Here is a 19,638-nt window from a genome sequence, read left to right as displayed (position 1 = left end):
AAGCATTTCCTGGTAATCTCTTAGCATTGGGCTCCTAGAAAGAGAAGACACAGTCTGGAGGCAGATGCCCAGGCAGCATTCTAGAGACAAGGGGCATGTTGGATCACTGACAACCACCTCCCCTTACTTGCATTTCTAATATTCCTCATTGGTAATTTGGGGTGAAGCGTTTCCTTTTGTTTGAGATTGGGTCTTGGACACAGCCTGGGTTGGTCCTCAGCTCTCTATCCTGCCCCTTGTGTGGCGGTGATCACAGACATGCACCTCTACACTCAGCCTTTCAGTTGGCACTCAGGGACCGTCGTTCCTGTGACTTTTTGTCCCCATTGTAACTTTTGAAAATCAAAAATCAGTTAAACTATATACTCTGAATGGTCAGTCCTAGTGGTCTTTTCTTTTTATGTGTCATTTCTCTGTTATTTATCTTGCTTGGAAGTTTGTTCAGATTTGGGATGGTGTTGAGATCTCATTGGGGAGAGTACACTACAGTTTAGATTTCCTTTCTGTTTACAGTTGGGGTAGAGAGACCTGCATGAGTTAAGAGTGGCAGGGCAGGCGCTTGGCAGTCTTCTCCCAGGCACTCAATCAGGCGCTGTCTGTCAGGCACCGTCTCATGCAGGCGTGACAAATGTGCTTAACACCCCAAAGCAGGTACGTGCTCAACTGGTGCTAGATGGAGGCCTAGCTCATGCATTTAATAAAGCTTTCAGTCCATCACTGAGGACAGCAGGGCAGGAACTAAGCAGGAACTTGGAGGCAGAAGCTGAAGCAGAGAACATGGAGAAATGTGGCGTACTAGGTTGCTCAGATCGAATTTTTATACAACCTAGCGCCATGTGGCCAGGGGTGGCCTGACCCACGGTGGCGAGAGCCTTCTCACATCAATCATTCATTCTGAGAATGCCTTACAGAACTGCCTACAGGCCAAACTGATCTAGGAATGCCTCCAGCTTGTGTCAATCTGACAAAACCCAACACAGATACATGTACCGTGCTGGGCTAGAGATGGAACAAGGAGATTCTATCACTGAGTTACTCTCAGGTCAGTATCTTTACTTTTAAGTTGTTTGTATTGGTCTTTGAGGTTTTGGGGGGTTATCCTAATATGTAAGGCATGAAATATAAATTTAGCATCATACACTTGCTTTATTATTCCTCTTTCTGCCTCTGGCTTAAAATCTACGTTTTTCATAAACTAGATATATTAACATTTGGCGACAGGCCAGTAAGCCCTAGAGAAGGAAGCAGGTAGAGAAACTGGAACCACAGACCTACTGGAACTACTGACCTAGTAGTTTGTGAGTCTGCAGAACTGTCATGAGAGCCTGTTTTAAGTTAAAAAAAAATTTTTTTTAAATGTGTATGAGTATTTTGTCTGTACATATGTCTGTGTAACACATATGTGCCTGGTGCTCGAAGATGCTAGGCGAGGGTGTCAGATTCCCTGGAACTAGAGTTATGGATGTTTTCAAGCCATCATATGGGCACTGAGAATAGAACCCAGGTCCTCAGCAAGAGCAAAAAAGCGCTCTAAAACACAGAGCCATTTCCCCAGCCCCCACCCACTTTTGGAAAGACTCTTCATTTCAAGGTGTACAGTAAATGGCAGGTAACATGCAAGATGTACAATAAGCAACATGTAACACAGAACGCCTTTTGTATGAAAACTGTATTCAGGCCACAAACTTTAAATGAAGAACCAAACCCTGTTATTTTACCAATAAAGATATCATCATCTTTAAAAACAGTCATGTCCTTCTCAGGAGGAGCACGTCTACTTGGCTGTCCTCACAGTTCCATCATGTCTACTTTCTTTGTAAGTTCAGCCTCGATGGCATCCTAGAGGAAGAAAACAAGCCATAAATAAAGGCATGGAAGAGACGTTCTACATCTACTGATACTTAAAGTAAGAGAAGTAGAAAAAGAAAGTGTAGCCGGGCTGTGGTGGCGCATGCCTTTAATCCCAGCACTTGGGAGGCAGAGGCAGGGGATTTCTGAGTTCGAGGCCAGCCTGGTCTACAGAGTGAGTTCCAAGACAGCCAGGGCTACACAGCAGGACAGCCAGGGCTATACAGAGAAACTCTACCTCAAAACAAACAAACAAACAAACAAAAACCAAAAGCAAGAAAAAGAAAGTGTTAAAGCAAACATTTTATTTATTTATCTTCTGTGGTTCTAAGAGCCAAACCGAGGAACTTATTTATGCTAGCCAAGCCTTCGACTATGGAACTATACTGCCATCCCTGTGTGTGTATGTGTTTCCTGTATGCACATGTATGTGTGCATGTGTGTCTGAAGAACTTATGTATGCTAGGCAAGCCCTCTCTACCACTGAGCTACACTGCCAGTCCTTGTGTGTGTATGTATGTATGTATGTGTGCACATTATGTTCATGTGTATAGTTTTGTTGATGTGTAGCTTTGAAAGAATCTTGATATGCAGCTTTAGCTAGCCTCAAACTTGATTAATCCTGCTTTGGCCTACAGAGAGTTTTTTTATTTCTTTTTTTTTTTTTTTTTTTTTTCCCCTGAGACAGGGTTTCTCTGTGTAGCTCTGGCTGTTCTGGAACTCACTCTGTACACTAGGCTGGCCTCAAACTCAGAAATCTGCCTGCCTCTGCCTCCCAAGTGCTGGAATGAAAGGCTTGCGCCACCACTGCCTGGTCTGTTTGTTCTTATTTATTGTTTTGTCCTGTTTTTTGTTTGTTTGAGACAGTGTATACTTCCAAGCAGCTGGACTTCATCACTCAACACAGGTTAGAAATCTCATGATCTCAACTGAATAACTACTAATCTAAAAGGGAAAAGTGAAGTAAGAAAAATGAGAAGTACTTACTAATTCTCTCTTTGCCTCTTCAATTTTCACTTGAGCAAGAGATGGATTCTTATAAAGAAAAACAAACAAGGAAAGTTTATGAGAAGTCTCACACCGGCTCTTGTTCGGATGCTGCTGGCGCTGTTGAGGGAGGCCCTGGAACCGTCAGGAGGAAGAGGCCACTACAGCTGAGGCTTTCAAGTTACAGCTTTGTTTTAGTCTGGGTTTCTTTTGCTGTGATGAAACACTATGACCACAATCAAGTTGGGGAGGAGGGTTTATTTGGCTTACACTTCCACATGCTGTTAATCATCTAAAGAAGTCAGGCCAGGAACTCACACAGGGAAGGAACCAGGAGACAGAGACTCCCCATGGCTTTCTTGCTCAGCTTGCTTTCTTATAGAACCCAAACCCACCAGCCCAGGGTTGGCACCAACCACATGGCCTAGTCCCTTCCCCATCAATCACTAATTAAGAAATTGCCTTACAGCTAGATCTTTTTTGTTTTTTGTTTTTGTTTTTTTCAAGATAAGATTTCTTTGTGTAGCCCTGTCTGTCTTGAAACTTGTTCTGCAGATCAGGCTGGCCTCGAACTCAGAGATCCTTTTGTCTCTTCCTTCCAAGTTCTGGGATTAAAGGTATGCACCATCACAGCCTGGCTTACAGTCAAATGTTATGAAGCAAGCATTTTCTCAATTGAGGGCCTCTCCTCTCAGGTAACGCTAGCTTGTGTCAAACTTATATAGAACTATCCAGCACAAGTATGGTCCCTAGTTTCTGGACTGTTCTCTGCTTTCAGGTCTGCTGAACTGATCATTCTGCCTGCCTCTCCCACCACCCTTAAGCTGTTTCTGTGGGTATCATAAGCAAATACAGAAAGCAGTTCACTCACAGAGGAAAGCCGCTTCACAGTACAATCCCTTTAAAAGACAGGGAAAATTAGGGTGTATCCAGCATGCACACAATACTGAAACTTATTTCTATTTGGGGGAGGAGGTGTTTAACAGGATCTTGGTAGGATAGATGGTTTCCTAAGCAATGGTACTTGCTTACAACTTCTGGCCTCCACGTGTACTATGGTATCCACACCCAAAACAAACACATAAACATAACAAGACAGGGTCTCACTATGTAGCCCAAACTGATCTTGAGTTTAAGAGCCTCCACCTCCTAAGAGCTCTGATTATAGATGTAGGCTGTCATGCCAAACCTGCCGCTGTCTTTTTTTTCTTTATTTATTCTTTTGGTGTTCTGACACAAAATTTCATTCTGTAGCCCAAGCTGCCCTAGAAAGCAGCCATCCTTCTGCCTCAGCCTCCCAAGTGCTCAAACAACAAGTGTGAGTCACCACTCTTGATTCTGCTACAGATTTCAGATCCTTGAACACAAACCCACTATTTTGATAGATTAGTGTTTTTGGAGGAAAGTTAGAAAACATGACTCCAAGAAAACCAAGAGCAACAATTACCGGCATTAAATCTAAATAGGACTCCAACTTCTTCTTCAGAGGTATAGTCTGCTGTTTTAATTCCGAGAGTTTCTAGAAATGCAAAGAGAGTTATACAGTAACAGAAATATCCACAAAACAACTAACCAGTGCTCATTATTGAAATAAAATGCAATAAACTGTTACTATTTAGGCAGTTATTTATTTGTGGTGCTAATGATGACACCTATGGCTTCCTGAAGGTTGGCAAGCAATCCGTCACTGAGCGACATTTGTCAACCCACAGGTGTTTTAGATTAAGAACCAAAAAACTGGGCTGGAGAGATGGCCCAGTGTTAAGAGAATTGGCTGCTCTTCCAGAGGTCCTGAGTTCAATTCTTGGCAACCACATGGTGGCTCACAACCATCTGTAATGAGTTCTGATGTCCTCTTCTGGCATGCAGGCGTACATGCAGATAGAGCCCTCATAGACATAAATAAATAAATCTTAAGTGTATATTAGCCAAAAAGAAGCTCGGAGCCGGGCGGTGGTGGTGCACTCCTTTAATCCCAGCACTCAGGAGGCAGAGGCAGGCAGATTTCTGAGTTCGAGGCCAGCCTGGTCTACAGAGTTCCAGGACAGCCAGGGCTACACAGAGAAACCCTGTCTCGAAAAACCAAAAAAAAAAAAAAAAAGAAGCTCGGAATATCCACGATACAACTCACAGACCATATGAAACCCAAGAAGAAAGAAAATCACACCAAAGTGTGAATACTAGTCATACTCAGAAGGGGGAAGAGAATAATCTCTGGGAAGTAGAGGGAGAGAGATGGGGAGGGAAAGGGGGGTGAGAAGTTCAGATATGAGAGGAAATGGAGGAGAAATACAGAGGGTCAGGAATTTGAAAGTAGGTGTATAGCAGTGGGGGAAGGGAACTGAAAGTAGCCCCTAGAAAGTCCCAGATGCCAGGGGAAACCCAGGAGGTTTCCAGTACCCAACAGGGAGGACTTTAGCCGAAATACCCAGCAAAGGGGAGAAAGCACCTGTAGAAACCATATTCAGTGGATAAGCACAGTCCCCAGTTGAGGGATGAGGCCACCCACCTACCTCAAAAATATTAATCCAGAATTCCTTCTGACAAAAGGAAATGCAGGGACAAAGAGTGGAGCAGAAAATCGAAGGAAAGGCCATACAGAGACTGCCCCACCTAGGGATCCATCCCATCTGCAGACACCAAACCCAGATACTATTGCTGATGCCAAGAAGTGCTTGCTGACAGGAGCCTAGTATAGCTGTCCCTGGAGAGGCTCTGCTAGAGCCTGACCAATACAGATGCGGATGTACGCAGCCAAACATTGGACTGAGCTTGAGAACCCCAATAAGGAAGTTAGGGTAAGGACTGAAGGAGCTAAAGGGGACTGCAACCTCATGGGAAGAACAATAATATCAACCAACCAGACCTCCCAGAGCTCCCAGGGACTAATCCACCAACCAGAGTACACAGGGGGTACCCATGGCTCCAGCTGCACTGCTGAGGCAGGAATAGGTGGGCATGTGAGGGAGCACCCTCATAGAGGCAGGGGGAAGAGGGATAGGGAGCTTGTGGAAGGGAACTGGGAAGAAAGATAACATTTGAAATGTAAATAAAATAACCAATGAAAAAAAATGAAAAAAAAAATTAAAGAACTTGAAACAGATGACCTCATTTCTTTTGTTTTGTTTTGTTTTGGTTTGGTTTTTCGAGACGGTTTCTCTGTGTAGTCCTGGCTGTCCTGGAACTCACTCTGTAGACCAGGCTGGCCTCGAACTCAGAAATCCACCTGCCTCTGCCTCCCAAGTGCTGGGATTAAAGGCGTGCGCCACCACCGCCCGGCGATGACCTCATTTCTAATAGAAGCAATTCTTTTCCAAGATGTTTAAACTAAGAATGTCACAGTCCTACTCACTTACTGTCGGACTATAGAGGCCAAGCCTGGTGAGCCAGGGTTTTTTAAATTGTGTTTTATTTTATGGTATAGGGTTTTTTTTGTTTTGTTTTGTTTGCTTATTTGTCTTTTACCTTTTTTTGTGTACCCGTGGAGGGCAGAATAGGGTACTGAATCCCCAGACCTGGAGTTAACAGACGGTTGTGAACCACCATGTGGGTGCTGGGAAGAAATCCTGGGTCCTCTACAAGAGTATAAGTGTCTTAACCACTGAGCCATTTCTCTAGCCTGTTTTGTTTTTAAAATTTATATGTCTGAGTGTTAGGCCTGCATATGTGACTGTAAGCCGTATGTATACCTGGTATCCACAGAAGCAGAAGAAAGTGTTAGGTCCCCTGCAACTGGAGTTTTTGACAGTTGTGAGCTGCCATGTGGGGGTTGGGAATTGAACCCTAGTTCCCTGCAAGAGCAGCCACTGCTCTTAACTGTTGAGCATCTAAGTTGGATTCCCTGGACCAACATGGTAGAAAGAGAAAGGTCACTCCTCCAAGTTGTGTGCACTGTATAAAGGCTGGAGGTTGATGCTGGGCCTCCTCAGTTACCCGACACCTAGTTTTTTGAGACAGTGTCTTTCACTAAATCTGGAGCTCACTGAGAGGCTGGACTACCTGGCCTGGGAGTGACCAAGCTCATCATGTTACCTGTGAATCCTTCCTATGCTCCCATGTGGGGAGAAGATGAGTACCAAGCCCGAAGCTGCTTAATGTAAACTTGGGCAAGTTATAGATCTTCTCTGTAGTTCCCTGATCTGTAGAGAGGGAGGGACTGATAATACAGGAATACCTGACTCTTGCCCTCTGATTCTCCAGTGCTGGGTTGCAGGCATGTGCAGCCATACCCAGCTTATATACCGGTGTCATAGATCCAAATCCAGGTAAGCACTGACAACCGAGCCATCTCCCTGACCCTGGGGCCTGCATTGCCCCTGTCTACCTCTATCAGAGGGCCCTCAGCAGAGGTGGCCCTTGGATCTTAGACTTTTTAGTCTTCAGAATCATGAGCCACATAAACTTCTATTTTGACTGCTCATAAATTATCCAGTCTATGGTATTCTGTTACAGCAGCAGAAGACAGGAAGCTTACCTCTGAAAGTGCCACTAGGGACCGATGAGACAGAGACGCATCCATGCCTCTGGCTGAAAGTTGCTCCTACAATGCGAGGAAAGAGAGTTCAGTTGAAAGATCATTTTGAAGGTAACCATCATGAAACTTTTTTCAACATGTAATCAAGAAGAGCTACAGATCACAAATGAAAAGCACACATGCATCTGAGCTAGTCTATGAATCCTCTCTACAGCCTGCTGTGAGGTGAAGATGCTGCTGGTGGAAGGGTCTCAGTGCCCGACTTTGGACCTGGAGCTTCTCCTCACTAGTTAAACAAGCTTGGGCAAGTTGCAGATCTTCCCTGCAGTTCCCTTGTCTACAGAAAGGACTGAGAACGCTTCCTACTGTGAAGACCAAGGTCTAAAAGGCCAGCTCCATACAGTGCTTCATACACACCTCGGCAGTTCTGATTCCAAACCTGAACTCCGCTGCCTTTGTTTTTAGGAAGTCCATGTTCTGAAGGCGACTGTCAACTTTGGCCCTTTCTGCAGACAGATGCAGCTCTGCTTTCTTGAGATCTCTTCCAAAAGTAAAATTAGAGCATGTACTTCTTCTCAGTAAATGATTATTTACAACACAAGGGAATCAGCTCGCTCTTTTGGGAGTTAAGTCTGGCTTAGGCAGTACAGACAGCCTATTTGTCAGCTATTGTCACACCACGAGCTTTACATCCAGACCACAGTGCATTCTCTAGGGCATTTCCCCCATATTGCCATGTGAAACTTTTCTCAATGAACATAAAACATTATATTTAACCTATAACAATTATTCTTGAACAAGCTAAAACTACAATCCAAAAAAGTGATTTATTATATCCTACAGCCTGATTGAAACAAGATCATAAAGACATCTCTACTATACGTGACATGATACAGTGTCTGACACACACACATCTTCATCAGTTTTTGAATATACTGTATGTCACCAAGTTATTCTACATTTACATAAATGCTAACCACTGGCTCTAACCTCTGGGACAAGAAGACCCTAAAGGCCCGCAGCATCAAAGAGGGACATTAAAGCTGTACTAAAAAGGCATACCAAAATATAGATTTCACGTGGTAGTTCGTGGGTTAAGATTTTTGAAAATTATCAATCTCTGTATTTTTAATATTGCAAGAACCAGAAGAGGGTGATAAACTGTCTAAAGCAAACGGGAGAGCTAGCAGCCAAGCATCTCCTGTGTTGCTCAGGCAGCCCTGGCCCTGGGATGTTGCCCCAGTCTTCCAGTAGCTGGGATTATGGGCCGGTGCCACCGCGCCCCACTTGACAATGTCCGGCTAAGCTCTTTATAGTTCAAAAATGCCAACACTTCAACTCACTCTCGCAGACACTTTTCTAACACCAACGTTGCCGTCAGATTCTTTTCAAGTTTTCCCAGTTCAAGCTTTATTTCTTCACTTTTGGATTTGGTACGAAAAAGGTCAGAAGTCAAGTCATTCACTGCAGGGATAAAACTGAGAGAGGAGCTCGGTCACAGTGCTGCATGGACAAGTCCTCCTTAAAAATGATCTTCTCTAGAGTTCACATAATCCTGCCATTCTGTCTATTTATACAATCGTCACCTGCTGTGCCCATGGCCTGAAATGCCCTTCAGCCGACACAACTCCCCTTTTCCCTTCAGACCTTAGGTAAGGCTGGACATGGCAAGGAACACCTTTATTCCTAGGACTAGGAGGCAGAGGCAGGCAGATATCTGGGAGTCCTGCTTTACAGAGTAGTGACTTCCAGGCAAACCAGGGATACATGGTGAGACCCTATTTTAACAAAATAAAATGAACAAACAAAAACCCTAAAAATCAAACAAACAAACAAGAAAAATTCCCAAACTCTCAGGTAAGGTTTACCTATCCTGAATCCTCACCTTCTGTGTTTGCCAGGTATAGCATCTTTAGTCTTACAGAGCAGCTGTTACCATGGTAATATTCTCTCCATTGTCTGTCTCTCTCATTTGACTAAGTTCAAACTGTCTTTGAAGGCTATGTCTTCCTCCCTAGTCATCTCTGCTTCCCTAGTGTGTGTGTGTGTGTGTGTGTGTGTGTGTGTGTGTGTGTGTGTGTACACACTTGGTATCTGCACAACTGATTTGGTCTACCCTGCTGCTATGCAGTCTACACGTTCTTACCACACTACTATTCAGGCGTTACATAAATCCCGGACTTTACCTGGCAGTGATGCACAACACACACATGTATACTTTCGGATCATGGCAAGTTGCAGTAAGAAGTGAGCACCAACAGTAGTCATATGGACTTTGGAGTCAGATTTGCTTAGGGACCCCAACTCTGGAGAAGTTATTTAACCTTCCCTCCCTGAGCTTCAGTTTCTTCTGAAGACTGGTGGAAGAACTGCATAATTATATAGGTAAGATGTCTATCTCAAACAACGAGGGTCCTTAACTTATTCAGTGTTGTCTATGACCAAACTTTACCATGTTCAACCAGATCATACAAAATAGTCTCCCATGGGAATGCAGACCAAAGCCATCACAATAATACCTTGCTAGTGACGTATCTTTTATTTCCAGGGCGATTGCACTGTCCACCAATGCATTTAGAAACCGAGAACCAATGTTAGATAGATTGGCAGGGGAAAAATTCACACTCTCCATGAGAAAGTCTTCAAGACGTTTGGCTGAAAAGATAAAGGAATTTCATGGTGTCTCAGATGTTTTGTCCTTTTTGGTTTTTCAAAACTTTTATTATAGTTTTTGTTTTGTTTGAGATTTTTTTTAAAATTTATTTTTACTGGATATTATATTTACATTTCAGATTTTATCCCCTTACTTAACCCCCTTACCCCCTGTTTGAAGATTTATTATGAGCCAGGCATGGTGGTGCAAGCCTTTAATCCCAGAACTCCAGAGGCAGAGTCAGGCGGACCTCTGACTTTAAGGCTAACCAGGTCTACAGAGAATTTCAAGACAGCTAAGGAAGGCTATACAGAAAAACCATATCTTGGGGGGAAAAAAAAAACAAATAAAATAATTAATTTGTAATTATGTTTATGGAGGTTTGTGTACGGGCATGTGCACTTTGACTGCATAGGATCCCCTAGAGCTAGAGTGAAGAGGCAGTTGGGAAGTATCTAATGGGGTGCTGGGAAGCAGCTTGTTCAGTCCCAGGACTCACACGACGGAACACAGAGCAGACACCTAGATGTCGCCCTCTGACTTCCACATGCTCACACACTCACCCATCAAAAGCAGTAAGTAGATAAAAACAAAACCAAGATAAAAACAAAAACAAATAAAAGCAAAACAAGAAAAACAAATGGTCTTACTGTGAAGCCTGGTTAGTCTGGAATTCACTATGTAGACCAGGATGGCCTTGAACTCACAGAGATCTGCCTTCTCCTGTCTCCTGAGTGCTGGTTATGAGGATGCATGCTACCATATCCATAAAATAAACCTAATTTTAAAATGTGTGGTATATGAGTGAGCACATGTGCACACGCACACAAAAATAAAATATAATCAAAATTTAACCATGGGAGAGATCTAGGAGGTGTGTGTGGGTGAGAAGTGGTAACTGGGGACAGATATGATTAAAATACGTTGTTTATATGAATGACATTGTCAGGAATAACAGAAGATATTACATAGGAGCTAGAGAGAAGGCTCAGCAGATAAGGATTTACTGTTCTTGTGGAGGACCCAGGCTCGGTTCCTACCACAATTCACAAAGGTTCTAGGGCATCAGCGCCCTCTTCTGGTCTCTGGAGGATTCTGCATGCATGTGGTGCATATTCATGCACTTGGGTACACAGAATATATATATATATATATATATATATATATATATATATATATATATTCTGTGTATTTCTGTATATATATTTATTTATATATTTAATGGCTCCGTGATTAAAAGCACTGGCTGCTCTTCCAGAGGACCTGGATTTGATTCCTAACGTCTTCTCAGAAGCTCACAATGATCTATAACTCCAGTGTCATGGGATATGGGATATGATACCCTCTTTTGGCTTCTGAGGGAAATGCAAGCACATGGCACAGACTTACATGCAGGCAAAACACCCACACACACGAAACAAAATCTAAAAATGAATAAAATAATTAAAAAAAACCAATTTCTGGAAATATTCTTATAAAATTCCCATATACACACATACATGAATCCATGTAAAAGGAGGAAGTTCTTGCTGTGATGGAATTGCCCTGCTCCTCATTGAAGGAGTATTCTAAACTGTTAAGATGGCACCCCAGGCCAGGCAGCGGTGTCAGACACCTTTAATTCCAGCATTTGTGAGGCAGAGGCAGGCAGACTGTGAGTTAGAGGCTAGCCTGGTCTACAGAGCTAGTCCCAGCACAGCCAGGGCTACACAAACAAAACAAGGCACACCAAGCACAGTTAGTGCTAATTTTAAAAAAATTATTGGAAAAGTATATATGTGTTAGAATTAAATGTAATTACAGTACATTCAAAACGTCATATAGGGTCTGGAGAGATGCTCAGGGTTTTGATGTTATTGTTTTTTGATTTTGAAACAAGGTCTCTCTAGGAAGCCCTGGTTGTCCTGGAACTCTCTAGACCAGGCTAGACTTGACCTCACAGAGATGCACCTGTCTCAGTTTCCTTGGAGCTGGGATTAAGGGTGTGTGTCACTGTGCCCAGCTAGAGCACTTGCTCTTGCAGAGGACCCAGGTGCAGTGTCCAGCACTCACATGGTGACTTACAATCACAGTTAGCTCCAGTTCCAGGGAATCCAACATCCTCTTCTGACCTCTACAAACACCAGAAATCCACAGGGGAGATATGTGCATGCTGGCAAATCCCTCACACACATAAAGTACAGCTAACTTTAAATTTTTATATATACCAAATGTCCCCACTTGGTTAAGCATACATGTCACTTCCTGTTTGGTGTGCAGTCATCCTCAAACATTGTGTTTTTTGTTTAAACAGAATGAGCACAAACTTATTACGGGAAAGTGAGAAAAGGCCTAGAGTGGGAGGGGCTTGCAAAGGAGGAAGTTCCAGATGAGCCGATGCTGCTCCCACTTTACTTCTTCATGCCACACAGGACCAACAAAAGAGGGGGAAAACCTTTTTGAGACAGTTTTGCTTTGTGACCCAAGCTGACACTGCAGTCTCCTGCCTCTGCCTTCTGAATGCTGGGATTGCAAACGTGCACCCCCATGCTTGGCCTAGCAGAACAGTGTAAAGCCATTCCACAATACATGACCCATGGTGGTTTGTCCAGTCTCACACTTCACGGCTGCCACCTCTGGTGTCCTGCAAGTTATGTAAGGGAAATAAACTACAAGAATCTTTTGTGTTAAGCTAAGAAGCTTTTGTTTTGTTCCTTCTGAGACAGGATCTCACTATTCAGCCCAGGCTGACCTTGAACTCACAGATATCCTCCGGTCTCTGGCTCTAAAGCACTGGGGTTAAAGGCATTCCTCTCCCAAACTCCACCCATACAAATGTAATTATCTTTTAGAAGTCACTGTTTTAAGAAGACAAACTATAGTGAAATTCCTAATTTTGAACAGAACAGAAGCCAATTTGGCTAAAAACCGATAATAATTAGTCTATACTAAACCTGTAGAAAATCCTCTACTACCCCTTCGGAAGCTCAGAGAGGTAGTAACTCACCTTCTGATTCATATTCACTTGCTTTCTGTTTTAAGTCCTCTATTACGAGGCTGATGTCCCTGTCCCGGACCCTGTTGCGTTCTGAAAGGTGATATAAAATTTCTGTCGTCCGTGAGTTCATCTCATATTGTGGAATGGGATGGTCTCCAAATATCTTTTTCAACCACTCAGCGACCTAACCATTAAAAAGGTAAGCCTTGTTATAATGGCATAACGGAATCTTACAAAGGAGTGCTCTACAGCAAACTATTCTGGGGTCCTACTTCACATCCTGACTTGTCAACAAGTGAGAGAGAAATCGGCAAATGAAAAATCGACGTTATTAAAGAACAGCATTCCTTCCCAAAGCTGCAAATGCAGCCCTAGCAAAAACCAACCAACAACTACAAAAATAAAAATTAAAAAAACCAACAACAAAACCCTGCCTCACTTGGCAGATCTTAACAAACGAATGTGAAAGCGTGATATATTGGATAATTCCGTGCACGGTTTGAAAAGCTAGTGGTCCCTAACACATCCTAAACCCCGCGCCCCGTGCTAGGAGACTCCCGGAGTTGGGCGGCAGCTCAAGTGTTCACATTCCATTACGGAAGCAGCAGCGAATGGTCGAGGTTGGGCTGCAAAGGTGGGTGAGGGCTCCACAGAGCAGCTGGGAGACCTGGGGAAGGAAGGCTACGGCCTTCTTAGGGGACTCTGGGCCCGCAAAGGGCCTCGATCGCACCGTGGGATTGGAACAAAAAAACAGCAGCGGCGGGTGCCCAGCCGATGCGTGGCTCCCGGAGGGCTATGCGGGTTCCCGACCCAGCTCTGGATGTCACCTGCAAGGCTTTCTCCTCCAACGCCGCCATAGCCGCCGCTCCCGCCTTCTCACTCTCAAAACCTCGCGGGGAACGCCCCAGGGTCAAGGCTCCGCCCCCTCGCCGTTAGGCACGCCCCTCGGGACCAGGGATTCTGGGAATTGTGGTTTTTTACTGATTTCAGGCCAATTAAATCCGCGGATAGGGCTGACAAAAGGCTCCTGCTCTGCAGGCCTGGCTTTGCCGCATCCCAGGCATTCATCAAAAATGAGAAGCGCTGCTAGAAACAAGATGTTTATTTTTTTATTTCTTATAATTCTCGCTTGAATCAAGTCGTTTAAAAAAAATACCTGCAGCTTTCAGTTTTTAGTCAGCAGGTAGTGTTGCTTCCACACCGATTGCATAAATCTAATAATTTCTTTTCTGGACATGGGGCACATGCCTGTAATACCAGCGCTAGGAAAGCTGAGAGAGGAGGACTGCCAAGAGCTCAAAGCCAGCCTCCATTATATAGTGACACTGTGAGTTCTGTGTCATCCTGAGGTATAGCATTAAGAGTGCCCGAAACAAACACACTCAAAAACTCTCAGGGCTTGGGGTTCATAGCTAGGAATTGGTAGACTGCTTGCCTGACATTCAGGAAGTCCTGGGTAGGATATCCCAGACATACTGTATTTGGTAGCACACATTTGTAATTCCAGCATTTGGGAGGTAGAGTCCGATGACCAGCGATTTAAAGCCCTCTTCAACTATAATTTCAAGGCCAACCAGGACATAAGACTCTATCTCAAAAACAAGCAAAATTAACTTTCTATTCTACCCTGGCTTAGGCACTACAGCAATCTTAACATTAGTTTCTGCTGTCAAGGATTTAAATGCCCTTAAGATTTATTTAAGTTATTACATTTTGAATTTTGTGTCTGTGTTGGGGGGGAGGGGTGTGTGTCAAAGCACAACTTTCAGGAGTAGATTCTCTCCTTCCACCACCACGTGGATCCCTGCTGTCAGACTTGAGACAAACCCTTGAAAGGAAGCACCTTTACCTGCTGAGCCATCTCCCCAGCCCTCCTTAGTTACTTATATTTGCACTGGGGTTTCTCACGTAGCCTAAGCTGGCTTCAGTTGCTATGTATCAGAGAATGACTTTGAACTCCTGGGATTTCATCTCTTCCTCCCGTTACGTCCTGTCGTGCTGTGATTACAGGCTTGATACTACCATGCTCAGCATCTGGAGACTGTTTTAAGTGGTTAACAGGCTACATAATGAGATCTTGTCTCAAAAAAATAAATAAATAAAACAAACAGCATCTCTCGGATGAGCTGTCTCTGCTGCTCCGTCTTCTACTCAGTTCTTGCCATTTCTAAAGTTCCGCCCTCCCTCTGGCACTCTGCATTTAACAGTATGAGAAATTCTTTACATTTATACACCGATGCCTAATTTGCTATGTTTTTTTTTTTTAAATGAGTTTATTAGGACTAAATCCAAGGTATCAACATTGCACATTTCTTCTAGTGACTCTAGGCAGACTCTGTCTTTCTTTCTTTTCTTTTCTTTTTTTTTTTTTTTTTGGTTTTTTGAGACAGGGTTTCTCTCTGTAGCCCTGGCTGTCCTGGAACTCACTCTGTAGACCAGGCTGGCCTCGAACTCAGAAATCCGCCTGCCTCTGCCTCCCAAGTGCTGGGATTAAAGGCGTGCGCCACCACCGCCCGGCATTTGCTATGTTTTTATATGTTTGTTTTATTGTTACAAATCCTCTAAAATTGGTGAACTGTTTTACCTGTTTTTGCACTAACTCACACAGACTAAATGACTTGGCTCAGATGAGGTAGTAGGAGCTGGGACTTGACCACAGTGTCTGGCTCCACTTGGGAGTCTCACTCCCTCACGGCCTCATGGAAGCACCTATAGTAGACTATGGGACTATCGGAGTAGATAGCCCAAACAGCGGTCTTCCATTCAACTTCCTAGTATATGTGACTTTATATAAAATTGTGGTTGTGACAAGATATCATTTCCTAAATTGTATGCATGTGTATTTAAAATGATGAAGTCACTGGGCGTAGTGCACAAGCCTGGAATCCAGCACAGGTTAAGAAAGGAGGGTTGCGGGGTTGAAGCGAACCTGGGCTACACAGCTAAAGACTGTCTCAAAATAAAAAACTCCATAATCTGCCTAGGCTAGACCTGTCAAGGCTAGCCCGAGCAACTTAAGCATGATCCTTTTTCCAAAAGAAGTAAAGAGGGGTTGGAGAGATAGGGGACAGTGAGTACTTGTCAAGGATCCAGAGGCCCTGGGTTCAGTCCCCAGCACCACCATGAAACAAAACAAGACAACCAATAAATCAACAGCCTAAGCATCTCTAGCATCCCAGTACTGAATCTTGTCATATCCTTATGTGTTTTCTTTTCAGTGCTGGAGAAGGAGCCTAGGGCCTTGTAGATGGTAGGCAAGCATTCTACCACTGAGCTATTTCCTTATCCTCTGTGTGTGCACCCAAGTGAGTATGTACAGGTTCATGTTCATGGGCAAATGGATGCCCATGAACAAGTAGAGGTCAGAAGTCAATGTCTTAGGGTTTTATAGCTGTGAAGAGACACATGACCAAGGCAACTCTTATGAAGGAAAACATTTACTTGGGGCTTAAAGTTTCAGAGGTTTAGACCATTATCATCATGGCGGGAAGCATGGCAGCATCCAGGCAGGCATGGTGCTGGAGGAGAATTCTACTTCTTGATCTGAAGCTACGCAGGAGGAGACTCTGATTACACACTGGGTGGACCTTAGGCACAGGAGACCTTAAAGCCCTCCCCCCACTGTGACACATTTCCTCCAACAAGCCCACACCTCCTAATACTGCCACTCCTTGTGGGCCAAGCATTAAAACACAAGAGTCTATGAGGGCCAAATCTATTCAAACTACCACATTCCTCAGGCAATGTCTACCAAGTTCCTTGAGACAGGTTTCTCACCAGGACCTGGAGCTGGCCAGTTAGTGACCCACAGGAACCTGCCTGTCCTTGCTTCCTGTGAGTGTGGTTTTTGTGTAGAGATCTTTCTCTAGGTGCTACCCTTTTCTTTCTGTCCTGGCTACTCTGATCAGCTGCACTGTGGAGGAGTTTCTTCAGAATGAAAATTCACCATGTAGTCAAGGATAACCTTCTACCTCTGATCTCTTTACTTTCAGGTCCCAAGCGTGGGGATTACAAGTGTCCACCAACAAAGGTGGCTGTTCTGTGGTTTTTCTTTTCCTGAAGACTGATAGTGCTGGCACAAGAGTAGTCTGGATGGCAATTTTTTTGCCTGATAGTCCTTTCATTTAAAGCAGCCAGGGCAGCCTGAAAGAGACCAACAGCTGGCTGTTCAGGAGTCAATTGCTATGTCTGTCATATCACTCATTGTTTATTTAGAGGAAACTGGACATCAGAAGGGGTGCTTACAATAAGAACTTTAAGAATGTCTTCTTGGGTTGGTGAGATGGCTCAGTGGTTAGGAGCACTGACTGTGCCAGGCAGTGGTGGCGCACACCTTTCATCCCAGCACTTGGGAGGCAGAGGCAGGTGGATTTCTGAGTTTGAGGCAAGCCTGGTCTACAGAATGAGTTCCAGGACAGCCAGGGCTACACAGAGAAACCCTGTCTTGAAAAAACCAAAACAACAACAACAAAAAAGCACTGACTGCTCTTCCGGAGGTCCTGAGTTCAAATCCCAGCAACCACATGTGGCTCACAATCATCTGTAATAAGATCTGATGCCCTCTTATGGGGTGTCTGAAGACAGCTACAGTGTACTTACATATAATTAAATAAACCTTTGGGCCTGGGTGAGCTGGGCCAGAGCAAGTGGGGCTGGAGCAAGAGGGAGTGGGGTAAGGGGAGAATGTCTTCTTAGCCAGAGATCATACCTATAATCCCAGCATTCAGAAGGATGGAGTCGGAGGATAGTCATGTGTTCCAGGCAAGCCTTATCTAAAAAACAAACAAACAAACAAAAAACAAACCCATAAGCAGCAACAATAACAACAAAAACCAAAACAAATAAGCAGAAAAAAATCATTAACACCAATGGTGATTTTCTTATCGTATTTCATTTGGTGAGTGTGTGTGTGTGTGTGTGTATTTCAGAGAAAGAGAGAGAGAGAGAGAGAGAGAGAGAGAGAGAGAGAGAGAGAGAGAGAATGAGAATGAATTATCTGTTTTACTACAAAAGAAAAGAAAAAGCCTAACAGAATCCTCAGGCTCACAAAAGTAGCTGTTGGCAGAAGATGGCTTGAGCTTTATCTGAATCTAGAGCAGTGCTTTTAGGTTTTGGATCACTCTCTGCAAGGTTGTCAACCACTCTAATCCAACTCCTTGTGATGGTTAGAATTTTTGAACCTATTTAATTTACACAGGATTCTTCCCATTCCCTCCCCAACTGGAAACTGAACCAAAGACCAGTCTGCCCCCTAAGCCAATACTCTATGACTGAGATTTGTTTCCCCTTTACTGACTGGTTAGCTGATTGACAGGATCTTGTTCTTTTTCTTTTTTCTTTTTTTTTTTTTTAAGATTTATTTATTTTATTCTTTTTATTTATTTTTTTTTTTTATTTTTTTTTTTATTTTTTTTTTTTTTGGTTTTTGGAGACAGGGTTTCTCTGTATATAGCTCTGGCTGTAGACCAGGCTGGCCTCGAACTCAGAAATCTGCCTGCCTCTGCCTCCCAAGTGCTGGGATTAAAGGCGTGCGCCACCACCTATTTATTTTATTCATGAGTATACTGTAGCTGTCTTCAGACACCCCAGAAGAGGGCATCAGATCCCATTACAGATGGTTGTGAGCCATCATGTGGTTGCTGGGAATTGAACTCAGGACCTTTGGAAGAGCAGTCAGTGCTCTTAACCACTGAGCCCCAAGATCTTGTTCTTACCAGGCTGGCCTTGAATTTGTTAATTTTCATCATTTAGCTTCCCCATCAGGGTAGCTGGGATTACAGGCCTGAGTAGTCATCAGGCCCAGCTTCCCTGAAGAGATTCTTGTATATTGAACCTTAAAGAACTTCAATTCTTTCATTTGTGCTATCAAATCCCTTATACAATTTAGGTATTTGGGCTCAAAGATGGATCAAAGGTTATGAGCACTAGCTTCTCTACTAGAGGACCCAGGTTTGGTTCCCAGCACCCACATGGTAGCTAACAACCATCTGTAACTCCAGTTCCAAAGGATCTTCAGCCTTTCTGAGGTCACCAGGCAAACCTGGTGCAGGCATACATGCAAACCAAACACCCAAACACATAATACAATAAAACCTTTTAATTTAAAAAGATTTGGATATTTATTAAAAACCCAAATAGGGGGCCAGCAAGAAGGCCAATGGGTAAAGTGCTGGCATTCCAAGCTTGACCTGAGTCTATTTCTCAGACTCCACAGACGGTGGAAGGAGAGGACTACTCTCTGGGTTCCACAAGCATGCACATACACACCACACATACTAGTTATAATAAACAGTTTCAGTCATTTCAGATAGTTCCCAGATCCTAAGAACTAAAACCCTCTGGGTGGGTGCACTGTGCAAGAGTTACCGGACCAGGACTGCCTCAGCAATGCAGAGTAACGCCACCGGCACTATTAACCTCTTAGTCCCCGCAGTCCGCCCCAGTTGACGTTCAAGGACCGGTCTCCTCTGGTTCCGCTACTCACGTGGTCTCCCGGGCAACCACAAGGTCGATTCAAAGAGACCAAAAATTAAAATGATGAGTGCCAGGAAAGAGGCTGGAAATAATTGATTCGTTCATTTTGAGTTTGAACTTTAAAAAAAAAAATTATTTTAAAAAAATCCCCCCTCCCCCCCCCCAAAAAAAAGATTTGCGTCCGGAGGAGCGGGAGAGGGGCGGTACTTCCGGGTCAGGTGGGCT

General features: G+C 43.9%; 1 protein-coding gene across 6 annotated transcripts; it reads right to left on the bottom strand.

The window, feature by feature from the left end:
• Positions 1-1,651: 1,651 nt before the first annotated feature.
• On the bottom strand, positions 1,652-19,556 carry Haus1 (HAUS augmin like complex subunit 1). 6 transcript variants are annotated; one of them, XM_034518474.2, is made up of 10 exons: positions 19,424-19,556; positions 17,648-17,711; positions 12,949-13,123; positions 9,829-9,964; positions 8,653-8,787; positions 7,727-7,850; positions 7,310-7,375; positions 4,283-4,354; positions 2,836-2,883; positions 1,652-1,839 (listed from the first exon to the last, which is right to left on the bottom strand). In XM_034518474.2, the coding sequence occupies exons 3-10, from the start codon at positions 13,067-13,069 to the stop codon at positions 1,789-1,791; spliced, it is 753 nt and encodes a 250-aa protein (XP_034374365.1). In that variant the 5' UTR covers positions 13,070-13,123; positions 17,648-17,711; positions 19,424-19,556; the 3' UTR covers positions 1,652-1,788. The 6 variants fall into 6 exon arrangements, with proteins under 6 accessions (XP_034374365.1, XP_034374362.1, XP_034374361.1 ...); XM_034518471.2 differs by having other exon boundaries at positions 19,357-19,519; XM_034518470.2 differs by having other exon boundaries at positions 19,306-19,443.
• Between the last annotated feature and the right edge of the window lie 82 nt (positions 19,557-19,638).

The sequence above is a fragment of the Arvicanthis niloticus genome, chromosome 14 (assembly GCF_011762505.2).
Source record: "Arvicanthis niloticus isolate mArvNil1 chromosome 14, mArvNil1.pat.X, whole genome shotgun sequence".
Lineage (NCBI taxonomy): Eukaryota > Metazoa > Chordata > Mammalia > Rodentia > Muridae > Arvicanthis > Arvicanthis niloticus.
This window is presented reverse-complemented; position numbering and strand designations above follow the sequence as displayed.

What these genes read in the sequence shown, in the direction of transcription:
- Haus1 (XM_034518469.2), bottom strand. Translation starts at nt 13,796, where the DNA reads ATGGCGGCGTTGGAGGAGAAAGCCTTGCAG. An exon ending in AAAGATACGTCACTAGCAAG is followed by an intron (nt 8,788 to 9,828) that starts GTATTATTGTGA and finishes CTCCTCTCTCAG; the next exon opens with TTTTATCCCTGCAGTGAATG. An exon ending in CCTATTTAGATTTAATGCCG is followed by an intron (nt 2,884 to 4,282) that starts GTAATTGTTGCT and finishes TTTCTTTATAAG; the next exon opens with AATCCATCTCTTGCTCAAGT.